Source organism: Balaenoptera physalus (genome assembly GCF_965194825.1).
Source record: "Balaenoptera physalus genome assembly, chromosome: 20".
In the NCBI taxonomy this organism is placed as follows: Eukaryota; Metazoa; Chordata; class Mammalia; order Artiodactyla; family Balaenopteridae; genus Balaenoptera; species Balaenoptera physalus.
The window spans coordinates 54,684,240-54,706,044 of NC_138901.1; the positions used below are offsets into that span (position 1 = coordinate 54,684,240).

General features: G+C 41.2%; 1 protein-coding gene across 2 annotated transcripts in view; it reads right to left on the minus strand.

Moving 5' to 3' along the window:
• RABEP1 (rabaptin, RAB GTPase binding effector protein 1) overlaps window positions 1–12,231 on the minus strand; it is a 103,438-nt gene extending 91,207 nt beyond the window's left edge. For both annotated transcript variants that reach the window (XM_082443848.1, XM_082443847.1), the window contains exon 1: window positions 11,979–12,231. In XM_082443848.1, coding sequence (XP_082299974.1) covers window positions 11,979–12,012 — 34 coding nt within the window. In that variant the 5' untranslated portion in view covers window positions 12,013–12,231. The remainder of the gene's footprint in view (window positions 1–11,978) is intronic.
• Window positions 12,232–21,805: the final 9,574 nt, after the last annotated feature.

A 21,805-nucleotide genomic window follows, 5' to 3' on the forward strand; every position in this document is an offset into this window, starting at 1 on the left:
TCCAAAGGATAGAATTATGAGTAAGTCCAGTTTTCTTTATACTTTTTTTGTACTTAATGGTTTAAAAAAAACACACACACACAACTTGGGGTTTTGTTTTAACTTTGCCCCTTTTTTAATGATCTGAGAGTTTACTTAAATAAAACTGACCTGAGAGATAGTGGGTGGAATGAAAATAGTCATGGGAACCTGGATCCTGAGCAATTTACTAAACTTTCATTTCCTCATTGTGAAATAGGGATAATACCAACCTTAAAGAATTCAGAGGATTAAATAATTAATGCACTTAAAGTGCTTTACGGCACTTTAAAGATGCTTGTTAAAGATACACCTTTCTCCCTAGTTTATAACTAAATCAATGAGGGGTTTTTTTAAGGTCTTTTTTTCTGGGGGTTGAGGGGTGGGAAGGGGGCAGGAGAGGGGAGCATGGTGGGCAGACTTAATGTGATCATTCCAAATTTTATCTGAATGAGTAAATACCTAAGAATAGTTCAGGAAAATTCTAGAAAATAAATAATGAAGGTTTCCTGGCTCTTTAAAATATTAAAACATTAGAAAGTAGGGAAAAAAGTCATTTTAACTATGGGTATAACACCAGAACAGATAAATCAATCTAACACAATACTATTCAGAAACGGACTCAGGTATTCCTGGATATTTAGCATATAATAAATGGTGGCATTTCAAAATCAATGGAGAAAAATGGATTAATCACTACATGGTGCAATAATATCTGGCTAGCCATTTGAAAATAAATAGTAGTAAAAGCTAGATTCCTATCTCAGTCCTTACATCAAAATAAATTCCAAAGTGATCAAACATTTAAAAGTAAATACTAGAAGGTAACATAGACAAAGAGGTAGAAGGAAACCTAGAAGCCATTAAGGAAAAAACTGATAAACCCATACGCCAACACATCTCAAAATTTAAAAACAAAATGGGGGAAATTTTTGCTACATGTGCTACACACATGATAAAGAGGTCAACTTCCCCATATGCAAACAATTTCTTAAATTAAGGAGCTATAAGCTCTCTTATACCCTGATGGTGAGCCTGTAAATTGTCCAACCTTTCTGAAAAAGAATTTGACATTTGCCATTAAATTTTTAAATGTTTACTTATTTATTTTGGCTGAGCCGGGTCTTAGTTGCATCACACGAGATCTTTAGTTATGGCATTCGGACTCTTGGTTGAGGCACGCACGCAGGATCTAGTTCCCTGAGCAGGGATCGAAGCCAGACCCCCTACATTGGGAGAGTGGAGCCTTACCCACTGGACCACCAGAGAAGTCCCGCCATTAAATTTTTAAACGTTCATATTCTTTGACTCAGTAATTTTGGTTCAAGGAATTTATAACACAAAAACACTCACATGAGCATGTGAAGACAGGTGCAAGGATATTAGCTGAAGTTTTATAATAACGGCACAAATATTCATCAATGGGGACTTTAAAAAATTATAGTGTACCTATATTATGCAGCCACAAAAATGATCTATTTCAAAAATGATGACATTATCTATATCAAAAACAAAATAAAGAAAAAGGAAGGTTGAGAAGAGCGTATATAGCATGATTCCACTTTTAAACCATCAGAATACACATTTCTTTTTAAAAAACTAGAAAAATATCTACCAGACCTTTGCCAGTGTTTATCTCTGAGGGGTGAGCTTATGAGCTTATATGGACTTTTCCCTTCATATTATACATTTATAAATTTTTAACAAACATTTGTTATTTTTGATGCAAAAAATTTTAATTAAGAAATTTAAAATCACATCCATGAAAGAATAAACAAATACATAAATGGAACAGAACGGTGAGCCTAGGAATAGATCCACACGAATATAGTCAACTGATCTATGACAAAGAAGGACAGGCAATTCAATGGAGAAAGGACAGTCTTTTCAACAAATGATGGTGCTGGAACAACTGGACATCCACATGCAAAAATAAAGAAAAAAATCTAGCTACAGACCTTACACCCTTTACAAAAAAAAACTCAAAATGAGTTACAGACCTAAATGTAAAATGCAAAACTATGAAACTCCTAGAGCGAAACATAGTAGAAAATCTAGATGACCTTGGGTTATGGCAATGACTTTTTAGATATTGCACCAAAGGTACGATCTATGAAAGAAATAATTATAAGTTGGATTTCATTAAATTTAAAACTTCTGTTTGTGAAAAACACTGTCAAGGGCAAAGACAAGCCACAGATTTGGAGAAAATACTTGCAAAAGACATATCTGATAAAGTCCAGTTATCCAAAATATACAATGCACTTTTAAAACTAAACAATAAGAAAATTAACAACCTCATTAAAAGTTAAGCAAAAATTCTGAACAGACACCTCACAAAAGAAAATATGCAGATAATGAATAACCTCAACATCATCTGTCTTTAGGGAATTGCTAATTAAAACAATGAGATACCACTACAAATCTACTAGAATGGCTAAAATCCAAAACACAGACACTTGCCAAATGCTGGAAAAAGTGGAACAGGAATGCTCATTTGTGGCTGGTGGGAATGCAAAATGGTACAGCCACTTCAACATACTCTTACCATATGATCCAGCAATCACACTCCTTAATATTTAGCCAAATGAGTGGAAAACTTAGATCCACAGAGAAATCTGCATTATAGTAACTTATTCATAACTGCTAAAACTTGGAAGCAATCATGATGTTCTTCAATAACTGAATAACTGGTACATCTAGACAATGAAATATTAATCAGTGCTAAAAAAAGAAATGGGCTACCAAGCCACAAAAAGACATGAAGAAACCTTAAGTGTATATTACTAAGTGAAAGAAGCCAATCTGAAAAGGCTACGTAACTGTATGATTCCAACTATATAACATTCTGGAAAAGGCAGAAACCATGGAGACAGTAAAAAGATCAGTGTTTACCAAGCATTCAGGGGAAAAGAGGGATGAGGAGGTAGAACACGGCATTTCTAAGGCAGTGAAACTGTTCTGTATGATATTACAATGGTCAATGGATAGATGCATTGCATGTTTGTCCAAACCCACAGAATGTACAACACCAAGAGTGAACACTAATGTAAATGATGGACTTTGGTTGATAATGATGTGCAGGTTCATCGATTGTTTAAAAATGTACCACACTGGTGTGGAATGTTGATGGTCGGGGAGTCTGACAGGGAGGGGGTATAAGGAAACTCTCTGTACTTTCTGTTCAATTTTGCTATGAAAATAAAACTACTCTAATTTAAAAAAATACACAACACAGTGCAAGGCACATAACACCTCAATAAATCACAGCTTCCATTTTATTATGAACTCATATGATACAGAGAAATAAAACAAATTTGAGGGAACGTTAGCATACATTAAGAAGAGTTGAGAGTTTTGATCAAAAAAGAACATCTTTGCTGTTTGTTGCACGAGTCACATAGATTCCGTATCTGTAATATTCCACTAACATTAGGGACACCATTTTAGGAAGAGCACTAGCAAACCACATGGTATTAGAACATCTGGCTAGCCAAGCAAAGGAAGCTGCAAAGAATGGAGAGGGTATAGAATCCTCACATGAGGAACTGCCAAGATGGAAGCAAGCTCTTTAAATATCTGAAGACCCCTTGTGTGGAAGAGAAAATAGACTAATTTTGACTCATTCACGAGGCCAGAACCATGGTGTAGAAGTTGTAGGGAAGTGATTTCAGCCCAACAAAATTAAGAATTTACTAATACATTACCACAAAAAGTGGCCATGTTCTAGGAAGACTGGATTTCATCTGTTAGGAGTGAATGCAGAACAAATTTTTGCAATAGAGATGGATCTAACCTGTTAATGGCCCTTCTGTAACTGTCTACTGAGGCTTACTAGGTTCACAATAAAATGAAAGACAGAAGTAGTATCAGGCAGACTCTATTCCATAGTAGCTAAGAAAGCTGGGGATATAAGATCTAGATGGGGGCGGGGGGAGGCCAGGTGGGCAGCAGCAGTTTATTTATAAATAATAAATACAGCAGGAGCTTAGAGAAAGCAATCAAGTAGACATCAATTTGGGACTAAATGGTAACTATCAAGTTTGTATTGATTTCTCATACACTTAACCGATGGACTAGTAACCCACATCATGGTTCCCCCACCCCCACCCCATTGGATTTCCCACAATAAGGACCCAATCATACCCTGTACTTATTATTCTAACAGCCTTTCTCAACCCAGGTTCCATGACAGTTAAATCCTAATGCCTAAGGTATTCAATGTACATAATGAATTAACTTCTCTCCTGTGCATCTAAAATGGTACTGGTTATATCACCTTTAGGATAACTGGGAACATAGCCAAATTATTTTCTGTGTTCTGTGCTTAAGATGAGGAACCCAGCCAAGTATAAACAATCTTATCTGTAATAAAGGTTGTAAAACAACAACTTCCATGAGGACAGGCACCTTGTCTACCTTGTTCGTAGTTCATACTCAAATCACATATGTTGAATAAATGAATAAAAGAATGGAGACTACACTTACATTTAGTCAGTTTCTCTTCTACCTCAAGAGTTTTCTCTACCTTTCTTTCTCACACATCCTTTCCTTTTTCCCTTCTGTTTTGCAGGATGAGATCCCTGTCTCTCCTCCTGACACTCAAGCTCTTGATGCATCTTATCTGCTCTTAATTCCTCAGAGATCTAGTCCATATTTATTTTCTCCTTGATAACTTCAGGTTCTCCCTTCTCAGGGGCAGTTCCTCCAGCATCTACAATTATTGAAAAATAAATAATTATCAAGAAAGTTTCAGGACTCCCCTGGTGGTCCAGTGGTTAAGACTCCAGGCTCCCAATGCAGGGGGCCAGGGTTCGATCACTGGTCATGGAACTGGATCCTGCATGCCACAACTAAGAGTCCACATGCCACAACTAAAAGATCCCGCATGCGGCAACCAAGATCCCACGTGCCGCAACTAACACCCAGTGCAGCCAAATAAATAAATAAATATTTTTTTTAAAAAGTCTCATGCGTTCTGACTGTAATCAAGTTACATCCTTTCTATGATTCCTTTCTAGCAATGTCATAATGACGCACCTAGAGAAAGTTCATTCTACATAAACAGAAGCAGTGACCAGAAGACAGGCAACAACCCCACTCTACTCCTAAATTCTAGTGTTGGCTCTGCTACAATGCAAGTCACTTCTGCTTCTTTAGTCCTTAATTTCCTGATCTCTAAAATGAGGGAAGATAGTCTTTAGGATTCTTTTCAGGGATATGTCTCTATATCTACTACTCTCTATAGGTTAAATACATCTGCAGTGGGTAAAAGTAATGGTGAGGCAAATTTCCACTTAATTAAAGGATAACCAAAACATTAAAACTAGTCAAAACTAGGATGTAGTGAGTTCCTTCTCTCTCCAGAGGCATTCAAACAGAAATCAGTCTACCACTTGGAAGAGATTCAAGTATCTAATGAGAAAACTGAACAAAGGCACGTTCCTTCATAGCTCTCCCTGTTCTACTTGTAGTAAGTTTCCCCTGTGATCCAACAGAGAACTATCTACTATCACTAGGCACCTCCTCATTTCACATTAGTGTGCCTAAGGCCCATTCCCTCCACTAGATCATAAAATTCCTGAAATCAGAACTATATCTCGTTCATTTCTACAGCCCTTCCGCATTACCTGGCACAGCTGTCCTACACAAAAATAAACAGAACAATTGTTTACTAAATATTCCTATGAAGACTAAACTCAATGTAATGACTGATTATACAAAAAGAGCACATGAAATTTCACTGAATAAAAACCTAGTATATGATGTACTCAAGATGTTTTAGAAATCAGAGCCCTTAAGAGTCAAAGGCAGTTCCATCCACAGGTAGTCAGGTAAAACATACAAATTAAAGGATTATTACACAATCCCAGGCTACCGTGTGTTGGGACAGACTGTGTTAGTCTGTGTTAGTGAGACTGCGTTAGTCAGACTGCGGGGTAAGCTCAGGGCTTTTGTGTTTCTGATCAAGTTTAGTAGTTGGGAGATTTATCAAGTAATAATAAACAAACCAAATATATGGATTATTGAATAAATGGTGTTAAAACAATTGGCTTGGGCTTCCCTGGTGGCACAGTGGTTAAGAATCTCCCTGCCAATGCAGGGGACACGGGTTCGAGCTCTGATCCGGGAAGATCCCACATGCCGCGAAGCAACTAAGCCCGTGCGCCACAACTACTGAGCCTGCGCTCTAGAGCCCGCGAGCCACAACTACTGAAGTCGGTGTGCCTAGAGCCCATGCTCAGCAACAAGAGAAGCCACCGCAATGAGGAGCCCGCGCACTGCAACGAAGAGTAGCCCCCTCTCGCCACAACTAGAGAAAGCCCGTAAGCAGCAACAAAGACCCAACGCAGCCAAAAATAAATAAGATAAAAATTTTTTTTTAAATTGGCTTTATCCACTTGGAAGAAAAATAAAGTTAGAACACTATATCACAACAAAAATAAATTCCAGATGCAGGCAGCTTCCCCCAGCAAGCCAGAAAGCAGCTTTCCAGGAAGTTCTACAGACGTGGTCCCTCAATGATCACTGCCCTTCAGAGGGCCACAGCTGTACCCTCTCCAACAAAGTCTGGATTTCAGTATGGGAGCAGCCTCTTGAAGATTTGTTCCTTCCCTAGGTGCTCTGCCTTAGCCCTAGAGGCAGCAGCTGCTCCCTATATCTACTATTCCTGTATTCTTTAGGGTTTTCTTTTTCTCTTGGGTAATCTCCTGTTTAGTTAATAATTCTTTATATTAAACTTTACCTGTTAAATTTAAAAATAAATAAATTCCAGATGGTCTAAAGTACTAAATATAAGAGACGAAACTATAAAAGTGTTGAAAATGAGATGTTTTCGTTGTTGTTGGGGGGTTTTTTGTTTTTTTGTTTTTTTAATAAAAAGAGGTCTTCCTAAGAAACCCAGAAACCATAAATTTTTTAAAATGGTCAAGGGACTTCCCTGGTGGCGCAGTGGTTAAGACTCCACGCTCCCAATGCAGGGGGCCCGGGTTCGATCCCTGGCTGAGGAACTAGATCCCACATGCATGCCACAACTAAGGAGCCCACGAGCTGCAACTAAGGAGCCCACATGCCACAACTAAGACCTGGCACAACCAAATAAAAATAAATATTTTTTTAAAAAGTGGTCAGGTCTACATAAAAATTAAAGCTTTCTGCACAACAAAAGAAAAAATATATATAATTACTATCAGGAAAGTACAAATTAAAAAGCCATCATTTTACCTACTTGCTTAAAACCCTTCAATGGCTTCCCTTAGAGCTCTAACGCTAAAGCCCACTCAGGCCAGCCTATACCTATTTGACCCTCTCATTATCTCTACCCAGGCACACTGACCTTTCTTCAGTCATCTTACTCATCCTGCTTCTTCCAAAAAAGGGACTCCTGCTCATCCACTGGATCTCAGCTCTAGGACCACTTCCTCAGAAACCTTTCCTGGACTAACTAACTGGATCAAATCCCTCAATTATAGCATTGTGTACCTCTCACAGCTGCTCAGCCCAAAAACCTGTGAATGATCCCTGACTCCTCTCTCTTTTGCATCCCATATCTAATCCAAATCCTGTTGGCCATGCCTTCGAAATATAACCTCCACCAATGCACCTTGGTCTCAGCCTCATCATCTTTTTCCTGGATTAATGCCTCCCTTGCCTTCCTTTATTCTACTGCCAATCTACCAACCAGAGTGGTTTGTTTTTGTTTTTTTTTTAATGTAAGTCAGATCACATCACTCCTCTGCTCAAAACATTTTTAATGATTCCCCATAGTGAAAGCCAATCTTTGCAATGCTTCTAGAGCCCAGAAGACCTACCACCACCCCATTACCTTTCACCTCATATTCTACTACTCTCTTCTCCCTTCCTCTCCCACCTCCTTCCACCCACTGCCCCAATAATTTCATTCTAGCCACACTGACCTCCATGCCATCCCTCAAACATGCCAGACACATTCCTTCCCTAAAGCATTTGCAAGAATTGATCCCTATGTCTGGAACACTCTTCCTCCAGATATCCTCATATTACCTCTTCTATCACCTTCAAGTCTCTGGTCAAATGTCATCTATGCAATAAGACTACTCTGACCACTCTATTTAAAACCAGCCTATCCCCCTTCCTTTTACCCTGCTCTATTTTTTCTTTTTTCCATAGCACTTATCACCTAACAATCCATATGATTTGCTTATGTTTTTTGTTTAATATCTGTTTCTCCCACACTAGGGCAGGGTTATTTATTATCTGTGTTGCCCACTGATGTATGCCAAATACCAAGAATTGTGCCTGGCAAGTAGTACACACTTATATTTGTTGAGCAGTTTTGTACTTGTCTGTGGGATTATCTAATTAACGGCCTTCTGATTCACTACCTAGGGACAGGGACTGGGTTTGGGTTTCTTCGTCATTTTATTTCCTAGGGCCTAGCATAAGGCTTGGCCTAGACTAGGCACACAAACATTTGTTAACTGAAGAATACCTTTTTTTTTTTTTTTTTTTTGTCTATCAGAAGATACAAATTTAAGACAACTGACATTATCCAGGGTTTTTAAGAGTGTAGAGGAAATCCACCCTCTCATATACTATTGGCAGGTATGTAAATTGATACTTTTTGAGAGTAAGCTAGCAATAGCTATTAAAATTTAATTCACTCAGAGCTCATGCCTTTTAATTCATAGTCTTACAGAAGTAAAAGCCAAAGTACCTGAAAAATATGTACAAGAATATTTATTACAGAACTGCTTATAATGAAAAAATTAAAGCATCAATAAAGATACAGGCAAATAAATCGTGTGGTACATGCATGTGACAGAACATTCTTTAACAAGAATGAGGTAGATCTATAACATTGAACTGGAAAGTAGTCCACGATCTAGTAAACAGATCGAGGGCTCTGGCATCAGGTGACCTGGATTGAATCCTGGCTCCCCTCACTTCTAGCTATGTAACTCCAGGCACTTTTAACTTCTCTGTGCTTCAGTTTCCTCATCAATAAAACAGGAACAATATTATAATAGTACCCACCTCACTGATAAGAAGATTTCCTGAGATAATGCATGCAGTGTCTATAGTACATTATATGGCCACATAACCATTTACAAGTATATGATAATTATAGCTAACATTTATAAGCAAAATAGACAAGTTGCAGACCTATGTATGTAAAGCATGTCCATTTCAGAGGGAAAAGGTAGCATGTCTGTGTAACTATAGAAAAAAGTCAAGGATAGAAAACTTAATATTGGTTTCCTTTGGGAGATGGGAGGAGATATACTTCTTAATAGCCACACTTTTTTAATGGAAGGATTTTAGAATACAGTGTTTTTAAATAAAAAAGAAATGAAGTAAAATCAGAGCAAATGCCTCTAAGAGAGAGTTTAACTTAGATTTTTAAATATTAAAATTTTAAAAATTTTATATTCTATATAGTCTTTGAATTATCAAGGTAAAATGAAATAATAAGCTGAAATTTGTTGGACTATTAAAGTTACCTTTGTTCTAAACGAGTAAACTAAGATGCATGATCAAAAAAATAGTTTTTGAAAAACTTACAAAAGAAGAAATTAAGAAGAATTAAAAGAAAATTATTACATTTTACCCTGTCAATTTACACACAAATGAATTTTTTTCTTAATCTACGATATCTCCATGAAAAATAAACCTATGTCAAAGAAGTAAAAGAAAACAATGTCAACGTAAAATAAAACTGCCTCTAAAATGGGATACCTGGGAATTCCCTGGAGGTCCAATGGTTAGGACTCTGCGCTCTAACTGCTGAGGGCCTGGGTTCTCAGGGAACTAAGATCACACAAGCCACGCAGCGTGGCCAAATAAATAAATAAAATGGGATAAAAGCTAGATTAAAGTCAAAAAGTAAAAGTTATCTTTTACTGCCAGTTTAACTCAAAAGAATTCTGCAATTGTTTGGTTGTTTTTGTTTTTTTTAATATCAGCAGGGCTAGGAAATTCAAGCGTGCTTAAAGCTAAAGTGTCAAGAAGTGATCTATGTTCACTTCAGCCAAAGAGAAAAATTAAATCTCCAAGATGAACTTCTAAGAAGACACTGATACAAAGCGTTCAAATACACCGAATTCTCTCTCCTTTTGTAAACAGTAGCTGTGGCTGCTCATTTACTACACTAACTGAAAATAAATACTGCAATCTATGCAAACTAAATCTCATCCCAAGGTCACAGGATTTGAAAAATAGGGAATAAACCTGTACTAAGAATACAAGATTTCCTAAAGCTAATTTTTCCTAGCCTCTTTCAAGTGCTTAGTCACTTCTGCCTATTTACAAGGAAGACCATTTCACATCTAGAAAGAGGCAGGGAATTTTGCTTCGAGACTGTCATGTCACCTGAGCCGTCCTAGACGTTTGTTTCCATGCAACTCAAGAGAAGGCAGCTGCCAGCTAAGCATACCTACCACTCCAGATCAGAACCAGAAGCCACTGGGGCTCCCTCTATTCTGCCTCTGTCTGCAAAAACAAAGAGGTGTTTGTGGAAAAGGGAAGTTTTCTTCCCTGACACCAAATGCAAAAGGTGAGGATTAAAATGTAGCCTGAAAACATCCCCATTTCCTCTAACAGTCCACCAGAAATGCCTCCCTTCTCCTACTGAATGCCTCCCTCTCCTTCAGTTTCCTACTGAAACAGAAACAGCAACCAGATTCTTACACAACTCCAGATGTGGGTACCAGACATGTCTCCTTAGGCAACTAACAAAACCTAAAACTAGAGGCAAACAGGCTTTGGAACACACTTCCAAGAAAGCAGCTAGCATTAAAATCTGATAACATTGTTTCAGGTTCCTCAAAGGCAACAAAAGAGAGTAAGGTCTTCATGAAAGATTATTTTAAGAGACAACCCTAGGCAAAGGCAGGTTTTTAACCACCTACCATGGGCCCAGCACCAAATCCCGACATTCCATTCACACTTAAAAGATTCTAAGCACACACGCTGATTACAGAAATTCACCTGAAAGAACTCTCTCGCCCAGATACAGCAGTACCTTGCCAAGGACCAGGCACAGTCTTTCCAAACATGACTCCAGGTAGTAAAACCTGGAACCACGTGGTCAATCTCCGAAGCAGAGCTTAAGCCAATTTCCCAGAAGGTCATGAAGGACTGACAACCACCTGGGACTAATTAGGATGGGGCTCTTTTTCCTTCCTTGGATATAACTGCTATAAAAGACACGCTTCCTCGACTTCACCATTCTCATTATTCCCAAAAACCGCCTTAATAATACTAACCGCTTTACATAATACATGTTGCCTCCTTTATAAGTAAAATATAAAGGCACGAATTAGGCACGAATTTACCTCTTTTCATGAGAATACTCAAGTTCAAAGAGGCTAAGAAATCTGCATAGTGCTTGTTAGTGAAGGCTCCAGGTTCTGCAGACGCGCAGGCCCCAGCACTTACCATTAAGCCACAATGCCTCTCAAGGAACGCTACTAAATCCAGCTACTGATCCCAACCAGTTTCACGCCGCAAAACTGAGCTCAAAGCGCTCAGTGGCATGGATGGGGGGCGGGGCGTGGGGAGGGCACATCACCACTACCTAAGCAATTTTTTTTTTCTTTAACGAATATAGCACATGTTCCTGATTTCCATCCTCCCCACGGGCAGAACCCACGTGCCGGCCCCACCGCTACCCACAGCAGCTCCCTCTCCACGCTCCCCAGCTTCTGCCTGGTCCCCCGCAGCCCCCTCACGCCCCTCCCTCCACCCCCACACAAGCCAGGGCTAAAGCCGACACCTCCCGCCCCCTCCCCAGCGACGGCCGCCCAGGCCCCCGCACCGCCCTCGCGCGCAGCCGGCGCCGGAACCCGCGCGCTCCCGCCTCCGCCCGGCACGGTCACCCCCGGGGCCTGCGCGCGCCCTTCCCGCCGCCCGGAGGGCTACCCGCGACGCCGGCGCTGGGCAGGCCGCGCCCGCCGCGCCTGCCATGGTGGGCGACTCACCGTCAGGCTGAGGAGCCGGGCCCGGCTGCGCCATGGCCGGGCGGCCGGCCTCGGGGAGCGGGGATGGGCGGCGAAGCGGCGTCCCGGGCTCCCACAGGCTCAGCTGGCAGAGGAGGCGTCGACCGAGCCGCCGCCGCCGCCGCCCAGGGAGGAACCGCTAAGGCTGGAGCCGCCGGCGCCGCCACAGCCGCGGGCAGAGACGGACCCGAGCGCCGACCTCCGCCTCCTCATCCTGACAGCGGGAAATAAGCAGCGCGCAGGCGCGGGGGGATGGGGCGGCACGTGACGTCCCCCTGAGGGGAGGGGCGGGGCTTCGCGAGGGGTTGGGGAGCGCAGCGCGAGGGGGAGGCTGAAGGAGGAGCGGAGCCGGCTGCGGGAGCGCGGCTGGTAGGGTAGGGTGGGGTGGGGGAGAGGGAGGCTGAATAGGGGAGGAGGGGGAGAGTGAAGAGGAGGAAAGTGGCGGCGGCGAAGGCCCGGCCTTTTGCAGGGGCCGCTCCGGGCCCTCCGCCCCAGCACAGAGGCAAAGAAAGAATAATAATAAAAAGAAGGGCGAGAGAGGAGGCTAGATGGTGAAGTGAGCGCAAATCCAGCCTCTGCCTGTTTCAGCTGTGTGACCTTGGGCGAGTCACTTAACCTCTTTGAACCTCACAGCCTTCATCTGTATAATGGCTATTAAAAGTTTAAATGAAGTGAAGTGTGTGGAACTGTGTCTGACGTACTTTCCATTAAGCACCTATATAGGATGTGACTTTTAAGTGCCAGGTACCGTGATAGGTGCTGGGGATACTGCCAGACAGTTCTTGCACCCATGAGGGGAGAGGGGAGATAGGCAGACAAATACCGCCCTTACACCTGTGCATAGGCACCATACATTAGAGGCGCACCTCTACCCCAGCTCTGTCCACATTTCTTCCACAGGTTCTAGGGGACATGCCCACATGGTGTCTGTGTCTCTCGTTCAGGACCAAGTTCTGGGAACTTATGACCCCAGAATTCCCTCCCCAAATGGCTGGGCTCTTCCCAGGTCCATCTTTTCTAAGGCAGAGTCTGGGGATCCCTAGAAGTGGCTAAGGGGCAGCTGTGTTTGGGGCAGGGGGCACGTCACATGGACATTTGAGCTTCTGTGTACACAGATCCCTAGTGCAGGAGAGAGAGATGGAAAAAGATGGCAGGTGGGCCAGGGCCAGGGCTCCCACCAGCACCTCATTCAAATGCATAAATCTGAGGAGTCCAGGAATTCTAAATTTGAACCTGGTCTTCCATGTCATTAAAGATGCATGCATGTTTGTCAAGATAGAATAGAATATATTAAGATTAACAGTTGGAGTGATTTATAATTTTAAATAATTTAGGTAGACGTGTTGCATCTGTTTGTACTTTTGCCCCAAACCCTGCTAACATTAGGGAAGGACCTATATACAGACTTGAGTTTTTTAAGCAGTTAATATATTCGAATGGCTGGTATGCCTTTGATAGAGCAAGTAGGGTGGCTTCCCCAATCCCCCATTAAATGACTTTCCTGGATAAGCAGATCCATGCTGCACATGGAGACCTTTGTCCAGGATAGGACAGCCCAGTGCACCCTCTCTCTGGTGATGACCAGCACAAGGCAGGGACCATAAAGATAGCAGATGCTGATGCCTTCTACAAAAGGGGCTCCTTCTAGTGAGTAAGAGGCATGTTTATTGCCATTGATAATCTGGGACTTGAAGCCAGGCCCTCAAGATCAAGGTCACTCAGAAAGGATCAGACTGCTGATCTAAACACATAGAGCTCCCCATGCAAAGGAGGTGGTTGAAAAAGCAATTTGGAAATCACATAGGAGCACGCAGGGGTATGTACATTTTCATATTTTTAGGTAAACCCTAAGACCCAGGAATTCCACCCCCTAGGCATATGTTTTAAAGAAAACTAGTGTGTGCTCAAAGCCTTTATTAAGCATAAAAGACATGATTCTTATATTTTGAAAGAAATTGGGAGATAAGATTTAAACATGTAATAATTGCTTATCAATTACATTGTACATGTGCCACAGGAGACACAAGAATATCTAAGGTGGCATAGTTTATAATACAATAAATAAATACACCAAGTGTTCATCAACAGAATAGATAAATTTTAAAATATCCATACAATGGAATATGCTACAGCAATAATAATGAACAAACTACAGCTACATATTCAATGGAGATGAACCTCACAAACATAATTTTGAGAAAAAGAAGTAAATTATAAAATAATACATACAGCATGACTCCATTTATATAAAGTTCCAAAACAGGCAAAACTAAACCTCATGCACACATAGTTGGTAAACTGTAAAGATGGAAAGAGAACCACTATCACAGAAGTCATGACAGTGATTCCTGAACCAGGGAGGGAAGTGCATGGGATTAAGGATAGTACCTAAAAGCCTATCTTCTATGGTGCTGACAATGTCATATTTCTTAACCTGGGTCCATTTAAACTAATTGTAAATCTGGGAAGCTGATGTCATTTAGGTGAGAAAGATTTGGGAGTATTTGCCACTTACAAGCTTAAAATGAGCAAATTCGAAGCAACTGCTGAAAAGCACTCATTCCGTGCTTCATTAATAGCTCCACAGAGACTCTTGGTAGAGTTCACCATTGGAAAAAAAAAAAAAGAGTCACAGTGTGTAAATTACAGGAGGTGATGCCTGTCCTGCACTTTGCCCTGATTAGGTCACATCAGCAGTTCCAGCTGTGTTTGTTCTGGGCACCATTATACGCTGCCGGCTGGCGTGGGCAGAGTCCCAGGGAATGAAGAATCTGAAAATTATTCTCTGATGGAAATATCAGGCAAAAGTACTCTGGGGGTAAAAAAAAAAAAAAGATGACTTGGGCTGTGAAGACTGTCCTCAAATCCTGGAGGTCAGTGGGCACTAAAGAAGAACTTTTTCTCAGAGTTGACCAGAGAGAAGGGGCTACCTTTCAGGGAATGAGTTCCCTGTCACTGCAAGTGTACAATTAAAGCTGGCTAACAATTGGTCAGAGGTGCTATAGAAGGATTCCTGCTACATTTGGGGGACTAGACTAGACCATCTTTACAGTCATTTTCAGCTTCACGATTCTATAATGCTACAGCATTATAGAATACTAATGACAATAATGATACCAATGACAATAATACTATAATGATAATAATACTAATGACAATAATAAGTTTGCTGCATTTTAAAGTTTACTAGGCACTTTCTCATTTATTATTTCATTTTACTCCTCACAAGAACCCAGAAGGTGGACAGTAGGCACAGAGTAGATAAACCAAATTTTCCTGGATAAATTCCATGTCAAAATTCTATCCTGTGGTTTCTAGCTAGTGCAGGCATAGCTATCAGACCAGGTGTCCCAACTTGGCAATCAGTTGACAGTACACAGGAGTGTTGGGGTTCTCTTTCTCTAGGACCCAGATCCTCAAGGGAAGAAAGGGACCAAAGAGTAGGGTTATGGCACCATACTTCTCTGACTTTCAATAAGAGATAACTTCAGTGCAGGTGGTGGGGGAAGGCCAAGACTCAAGGGGCCTCTACCCCAGGGGCCCTGTCTCCCCACAGGCACATGGAGACTTGGAAAGTCCCAACCTGGGTGCTGGCTTCCTCACTAAGAGTTCCCCAGGAAGAGTCCACCAGGGACAGACACCATTATGTCCTCAGCCACAATCCCCCAGCCTGGTCCCTCTCTCACTGATTATCCCCTTTTGGTACTAGCTTGTAACACTGAAAGAATAGGATCCTCATCAATAGATAGAGGCATACAGGAATAGTCATACTACGTCTACAGCATGTCAGTGTCAGGCAGTAGCTTTGAACCCAAAGTGGTGATTAGATGTAAAATGAAATTTTAGCTGACGTAGAAAGCAGACAATGAGGGAATTCCCTGGCAGTCCAAAGGTTAGGACTCCACACTCTCACTGCCGAGGGCCCAGGTTCAATCCCTAGTTGGGGAACTAAGATCCCACAGCCACGCAGCGTGGCAAAAAAAAAAAAAAAAGCCGAGCTCCCCTTCTGGGATCTGGAGTGGGAAGACGGTGATCAGTGATCATCGCTGCAATTGGTCCTTGCCCCAATCCCTCTCCCAACTGAGAAACATATGGGAGAGTGCCACAAACAGAAGGATGACTTCTCTCTCATACTCTCGTGAGATGCAGGTTGATGTCCAGGGAAGAGGTCCAGGCATAGAATCAGAAGACCTGGAATTCTGGCACAGATTAGCTGTTGACCCAGAACACTTTTTTTTTTTTTTGATGTGGACCTTTTTTTTTTTTTTCAATATGTACCGCGCTGGTGAGCACATGGGACTATGAGGGCTTAGAGTACTAGCTTTTTTTTTTTTAATTTTATTTATTTATTTATTTATGGCTGTGTTGGGTCTTCGTTTCTGTGCGAGGGTTTTCTCTAGTTGCAGCAAGCGGGGGCCACTCTTCATCGCGGTGCGCGGGCCTCTCATTATCGCGGCCTCTCTTGTTGCGGAGCACAGGCTCCAGACGCGCAGGCTCAGTAATTGTGGCTCACGGGCCTAGTTGCTCTGCGGCATGTGGGATCTTCCCAGACCAGGGCTCGAACCCGTGTCCCCTGCATTAGCAGGCAGATTCTCAACCACTGCGCCACCAGGGAAGCCCTGATGTGGGCCATTTTTAAAGTCTTTATTGAATTTGTTACAATATTGCTTCTGTTTTATGCTTTGGCCATGAGGCATGTGGGATCTTAGCTCCCCAACTAGGGATCGAACCCACACCCCCTGCACTGGAAGGTGAAGTCTTAACCACTGGACCACCAGGGAACACATTATTTAACCTCTTCGAGCCCTTGTTCACTTATCTCTAAAATGGGGATAGTAGACCAGCCTTATGGCACATCAGCAGGGCTAAAGAGATAGAGCACCTAACCCCTAACATATATATATGGTAGTTGCTCTGTAAATGTCTGCTTCCTCTTCTCCTTCTCTCCTGTCCTTCCTTTTTTTCCTAGATCAGTAGTTTCCATCCTGGGGAAGACGGGTCCCTGGAACTTAGAATTCAGTCCATGAAGGTATTCCTAGAGATCCAGGGCAGAAATTTCCAATATTTTCAAAGCCTAACAGAACTGTCCCATTCACACTAGGTAACGTCCCAAGACTAAAATATGAAGTTTCTTTGCTTTGCACAGAAATTATATCACATTGCTTATCTCATGCTGACTAGAAGTTCTTATTCCAGTTCTATATTAACTGGTGATTAATAATGTAGAGGGATTGGGACTTCCCTAGTGGTCCAGTGGTTAAGAATCCGCCTTCCAATGCAGGGGACACGGGTTCGATCCCTGGTCAGGGAACTAAGATCCCACGGGCTGCAGGGCAACTTGAGCCCACGCGCTCTGGAGCCTGAGCGCCACAACTAGAGAGAAGCCCGCACGCCGCAACAAAAGATTCTGCATGCCACAACGAAGATCCCATGTGCCGCAACTAAGACCTGACGCAGCCAAATAAATACCAAAAAAAATTTTTTAATAATACAGAGGGATCCATTATTATTTAATGTATGTATTTTGCTAGATAGACAAGTATGTTTAGATCTGGTAGTTAACTCCCTTCTCTCAGAATTCACCTGTGATAACATTGACTGCACAGTGGCATAATTGCCTGGAAATAAAAATAGTTGACATTTACTAGTGTATACCATGTGCCAGGCACTGGACAAAGTGCTTTACTTTGGATCAACTCGTTTAATCCTCTAAACTCGCAGGAACAGTTGTCAAGTCATTTTATAGATGGTGAGACCAAACAGGTTAAATAATTCATCTAAAGTCATAGAGCGGTAAGTGATAGAGCTGGAAATCAGACCCAGATTGTCTGGTCCAATGCCCAGGTGGGTAACTCCCAAGCTCTGTTGCCAACTAGCTATGTGTCTCTTCCTCCCATTGGGGGAAGATGTCAACTCCCAGAAAATAGGGACAGTCATTTATTTCTAATGTATGTCTAGAGCCTAACAAAAGAAGTGCTCAATAAATACCTATTGGATGAATGAGTGAATGGATGGATGAACAAATGAATAACAATAGCAATATATGGAGCAAATAATGAAGAATCCTTGATGGTGAGATGATCTAGTCTGCAGATTAAATCTGTGTGATTCAATTCTATTTGATCACCATTCATCTTCTTCTCACTTCTCGTTGGCTTACAGACCATAATTTTAACCATCACTAATAATAATAATAATAATAATACCCACCACTTAACTGAGCACCTACTATGTGCTAGAGATTCTACCTGTGTTCTCTCCTCGATCCTCATAACAGCCCTTTGCAGTAGGTTTCATTTATTATCCTAGAACTCAGAGAGGTTAAATGACGTGTCCATGTCACACAGTAAATGGAAGAACTAGAATTCACATCCAAGTCTGTCTCACTCCAAAGTGTATGCTTTTTTGCTGTCACTGCTGGCTAACCATGTCTATCAAATATCAGCAAATACCCCTACACTTCTATGTCATTATCAACTGAATGCATTTTTAGAATTTTCAATGATATCTCCAAAAGTTATGCTTCTTTTTATTTCTTGTTTATATTTTTAAGATTACTGGATTAAAATTCTAGTTATAATTTTTCAAAGATGCAGATAAAGCAAAGGTACTCCCTCAACCTCTCCTCCTCCCAACACTCACGCAATCCCACACCCCTCTCCAGGGCAAACTACTGTTACCAGTTTTGTATGAATCCTTTCAGACATTTTTTTATGCATCTATGAACATGCAGAAGCACGTACCTCTGTTTTATCTTCCTCACATAGATATGATCATATTGTACATTTATTCTGAACTTGCCTTTTTCCTTAATAGTATAGTCAATATCTATGGCTTTACTTCATTCTTTTTAACTCCCGCATAGTTTTCCATTTTGGTCAATGGTTAGGTCAATTAAAGTTTTTCATTACTTACAAGCAATGCTGCAAGGAGCATGCATACCTATCTAGGCACTTATATGAGTGATTTTTCAGGAGACTTACCTACCCCCTTAGAACTACTAGATCAAAAGTCATGAACACTTTTTCATTTAATAGATATTGACAAATTACTCTCAAAAAGTATCACACCAGGGCTTCCCTGGTGGCGCAGTGGTTGAGAGTCCGCCTGCCAATGAAGGGGACACGGGTTCGAGCCCTGGTCTGGGAAGATCCCACATGCCACGGAGCAACTAGGCCCGTGAGCCACAATTACTGAGCCTGCGCGTCTGGAGCCTGTGCTCCGCAACAAGAGAGGCTGCGATAGTGAGAGGCCCGCGCACCGCGATGAAGAGTGGCCCCCGCTTGCCGCAAGTGGAGAAAGCCCTCGCACAGAAACGAAGACCCAACACAACCAAAAATAAAAATAATAAATAAATAATAAATAAATAATTAAAAAAAAGAAAAAAAGTATCACACCAATGATATACCAACAGTGTATGAACACATTTGTTTCTGTATATCTGTGCCAACACTGGTTTTTATCAATCTTCTTTATGTCTGCTAATCCGATGGACAAAAGATTATAGTATATTAATGTCATTTTATTTTTTATTTTTTTAAATAAATTTATTTAGTTAGTTTGGCAGCATTGGGTCTTTGTTGTTGCGTGTGGGCTTTCTCTGGTTGCAGCTCGCAGGCTTCTCATTGTGGTGGCTTCTCTTGCTGCAGAGCACAGGCTCTAGGCACGCAGGCTTCAGTAGTTGTGGCACATGGGCTCAGTAGTTGTGGCTCACGGGCTTAGTTGCTCCACGGCATGTGGGATCTTCCCGGACCAGGGCTTGAACCCGTGTCTCCTGCATTGGCAGTCAGATTCTTAACCACTGCACCACGAGGGAAGTCCCTAATGTCATTTTAATAAGCATTTCCCTGAATATCAGTGAGGTTAGGAATCTTTTCATATTTTTATTAGCTGTTTGTATTTCATCTACAATGAATTTTATATATCTTTTGCCCATTTGTATTGGTTGTTTGTCTTTTTTATTGATTTGCAGGTGCTCTTAAGTGTTCTGGATAGTAATTTTTCATATGTTATATATGGTGTATTTTCTTCCAGTTTGTTATTTATTTGTCTTTTAATTTTAATAACACTAATAGTGTTATTTACTTACAGAAGTTTTACATTTTAATTGTCAACCTATATATCTTTTCAGAGCTTCTGGATTTTTTATCTTGCCCAAGAATGCCTTTCTCACCTCCAAATTCATAAATGTATTCTCAATAGTTTTCCAATATTTCCCTAATATTTTTATGGTTTTGGTTTTTCTTTTTTTTTTCTTTTTTTAAAGTCTTTATTGAATTTGTTACAATATTGCTTCTGTTTTATGTTTTGGTTTTTTGGCTGCAAGGCGTGTGGGATCTTAGCTCCCCAACCAGGGATCAAACCCGCACCTCCTGCATTGGAAGGCGAGGTCTTAAGCACTGGACTGCCAGGGAAGTCCCTAGTTTCGGTTTTTCATGTTTAGTTTTTTAATCTACTAGGAATAGCTTTTTATATCATAAGAGATAGGGGATCTGGCTTAATTTTTTCAGATAAATAGGCAACTGTACCCAAATCATTATTTCCCTACTTTTATTGTTGATAAATTTCTATAAATATATTAGCTAGACTTATTTTTGTTGCAAGAGGGAAAAAAAACTTCAAATAGGTTTTATAAAAGACAGGGAATTTGATTGCTTATATAACTGAAATGTCCAGAGCAGCAACTGGTTTTGGAAGAAGTTTCAAATAAAACTAACTAGAGCAATAGAGGATGAGGCTACTTTGGAGGAGACCTGAGTGCAAAGACGGAGGCAGCCATAGGAAGACGTGGAGAGGAAGAATATTCTTGCAAAAAGAGTAGAAAAGTATAAAAGTCTTAAGAGTATAATAAACTTGTAACATTCAGGAGACAAAAGAAAGCCATGATGAGTGGAGCAAGGTGAATGAAGGCCAGAGTGGTGGGAAACACCTGGAGAGGTAGGCAAGGGTCAAATCCTGTAAGACACTGAAGCCACAACAAGGATTGAATTCTATTCTATTTTATTCCTTCTACTGTGGGAATCCACTGGAGAGTTTTAAAGAGAAGAGCTACAGGATTTGATTTACACTCTTAAAAGAGATCATCCTGGGGACTTCCCTGGTGGTCCAGTGGGTAAGACTCTGCGCTCCCAGTGCAGGGGGCCCGGGTTTAATACCTGGTCAGGGAACTAGATCCCACATGCCACAACTAAGAGTCTGCATGCCACAACTAAGAAGTCCACATGCCACAACTAAGAAGTCCACATGCTGCAACTAAAAGATCCTGCGTGCCACAACAAAGATCCCGCATGCCACAACTAAGACCCGGCACAGCCAAAATTAATTAATTAATTAATTAATATTTTTTCTTAAATGGAAAAGTTTAAAAAAAAAAGAGAGATCATCCTGCTCACTATTTGGGAAAATGGATTATGGGGGAGGGGAGAGGTAAAGATGGAAGTGGGGAGGACTGTTAGGAAGTGCTGCCATAGTCAGAGAGATAAATGATGGTGGCTTGGTCGGGGTTATATCAGAGAAGATACAGAAAAATGGTCAGATGTTGGGTATTGAGATATATTTATTTATTGAAGTGAGAATTTACTGAGGGGGAAAATATAGAGTTCTGTTTTTGCCATGGTACATGTAAGATGCCTATTGGGTATCTGAGTGGAAGTGTGAAGTAGACAGTTGGAAAAAAAAAAGTAGATAGTTGGATATGCAAATTTGGAGCTCAGGCATGGGCATATGGTTTAGGAGTCACCAGTTTACATGATATTCATAGTCAATAGCTAGAATATATAAAGAGCTCTGTAAAAATCTAGAAAAACAAG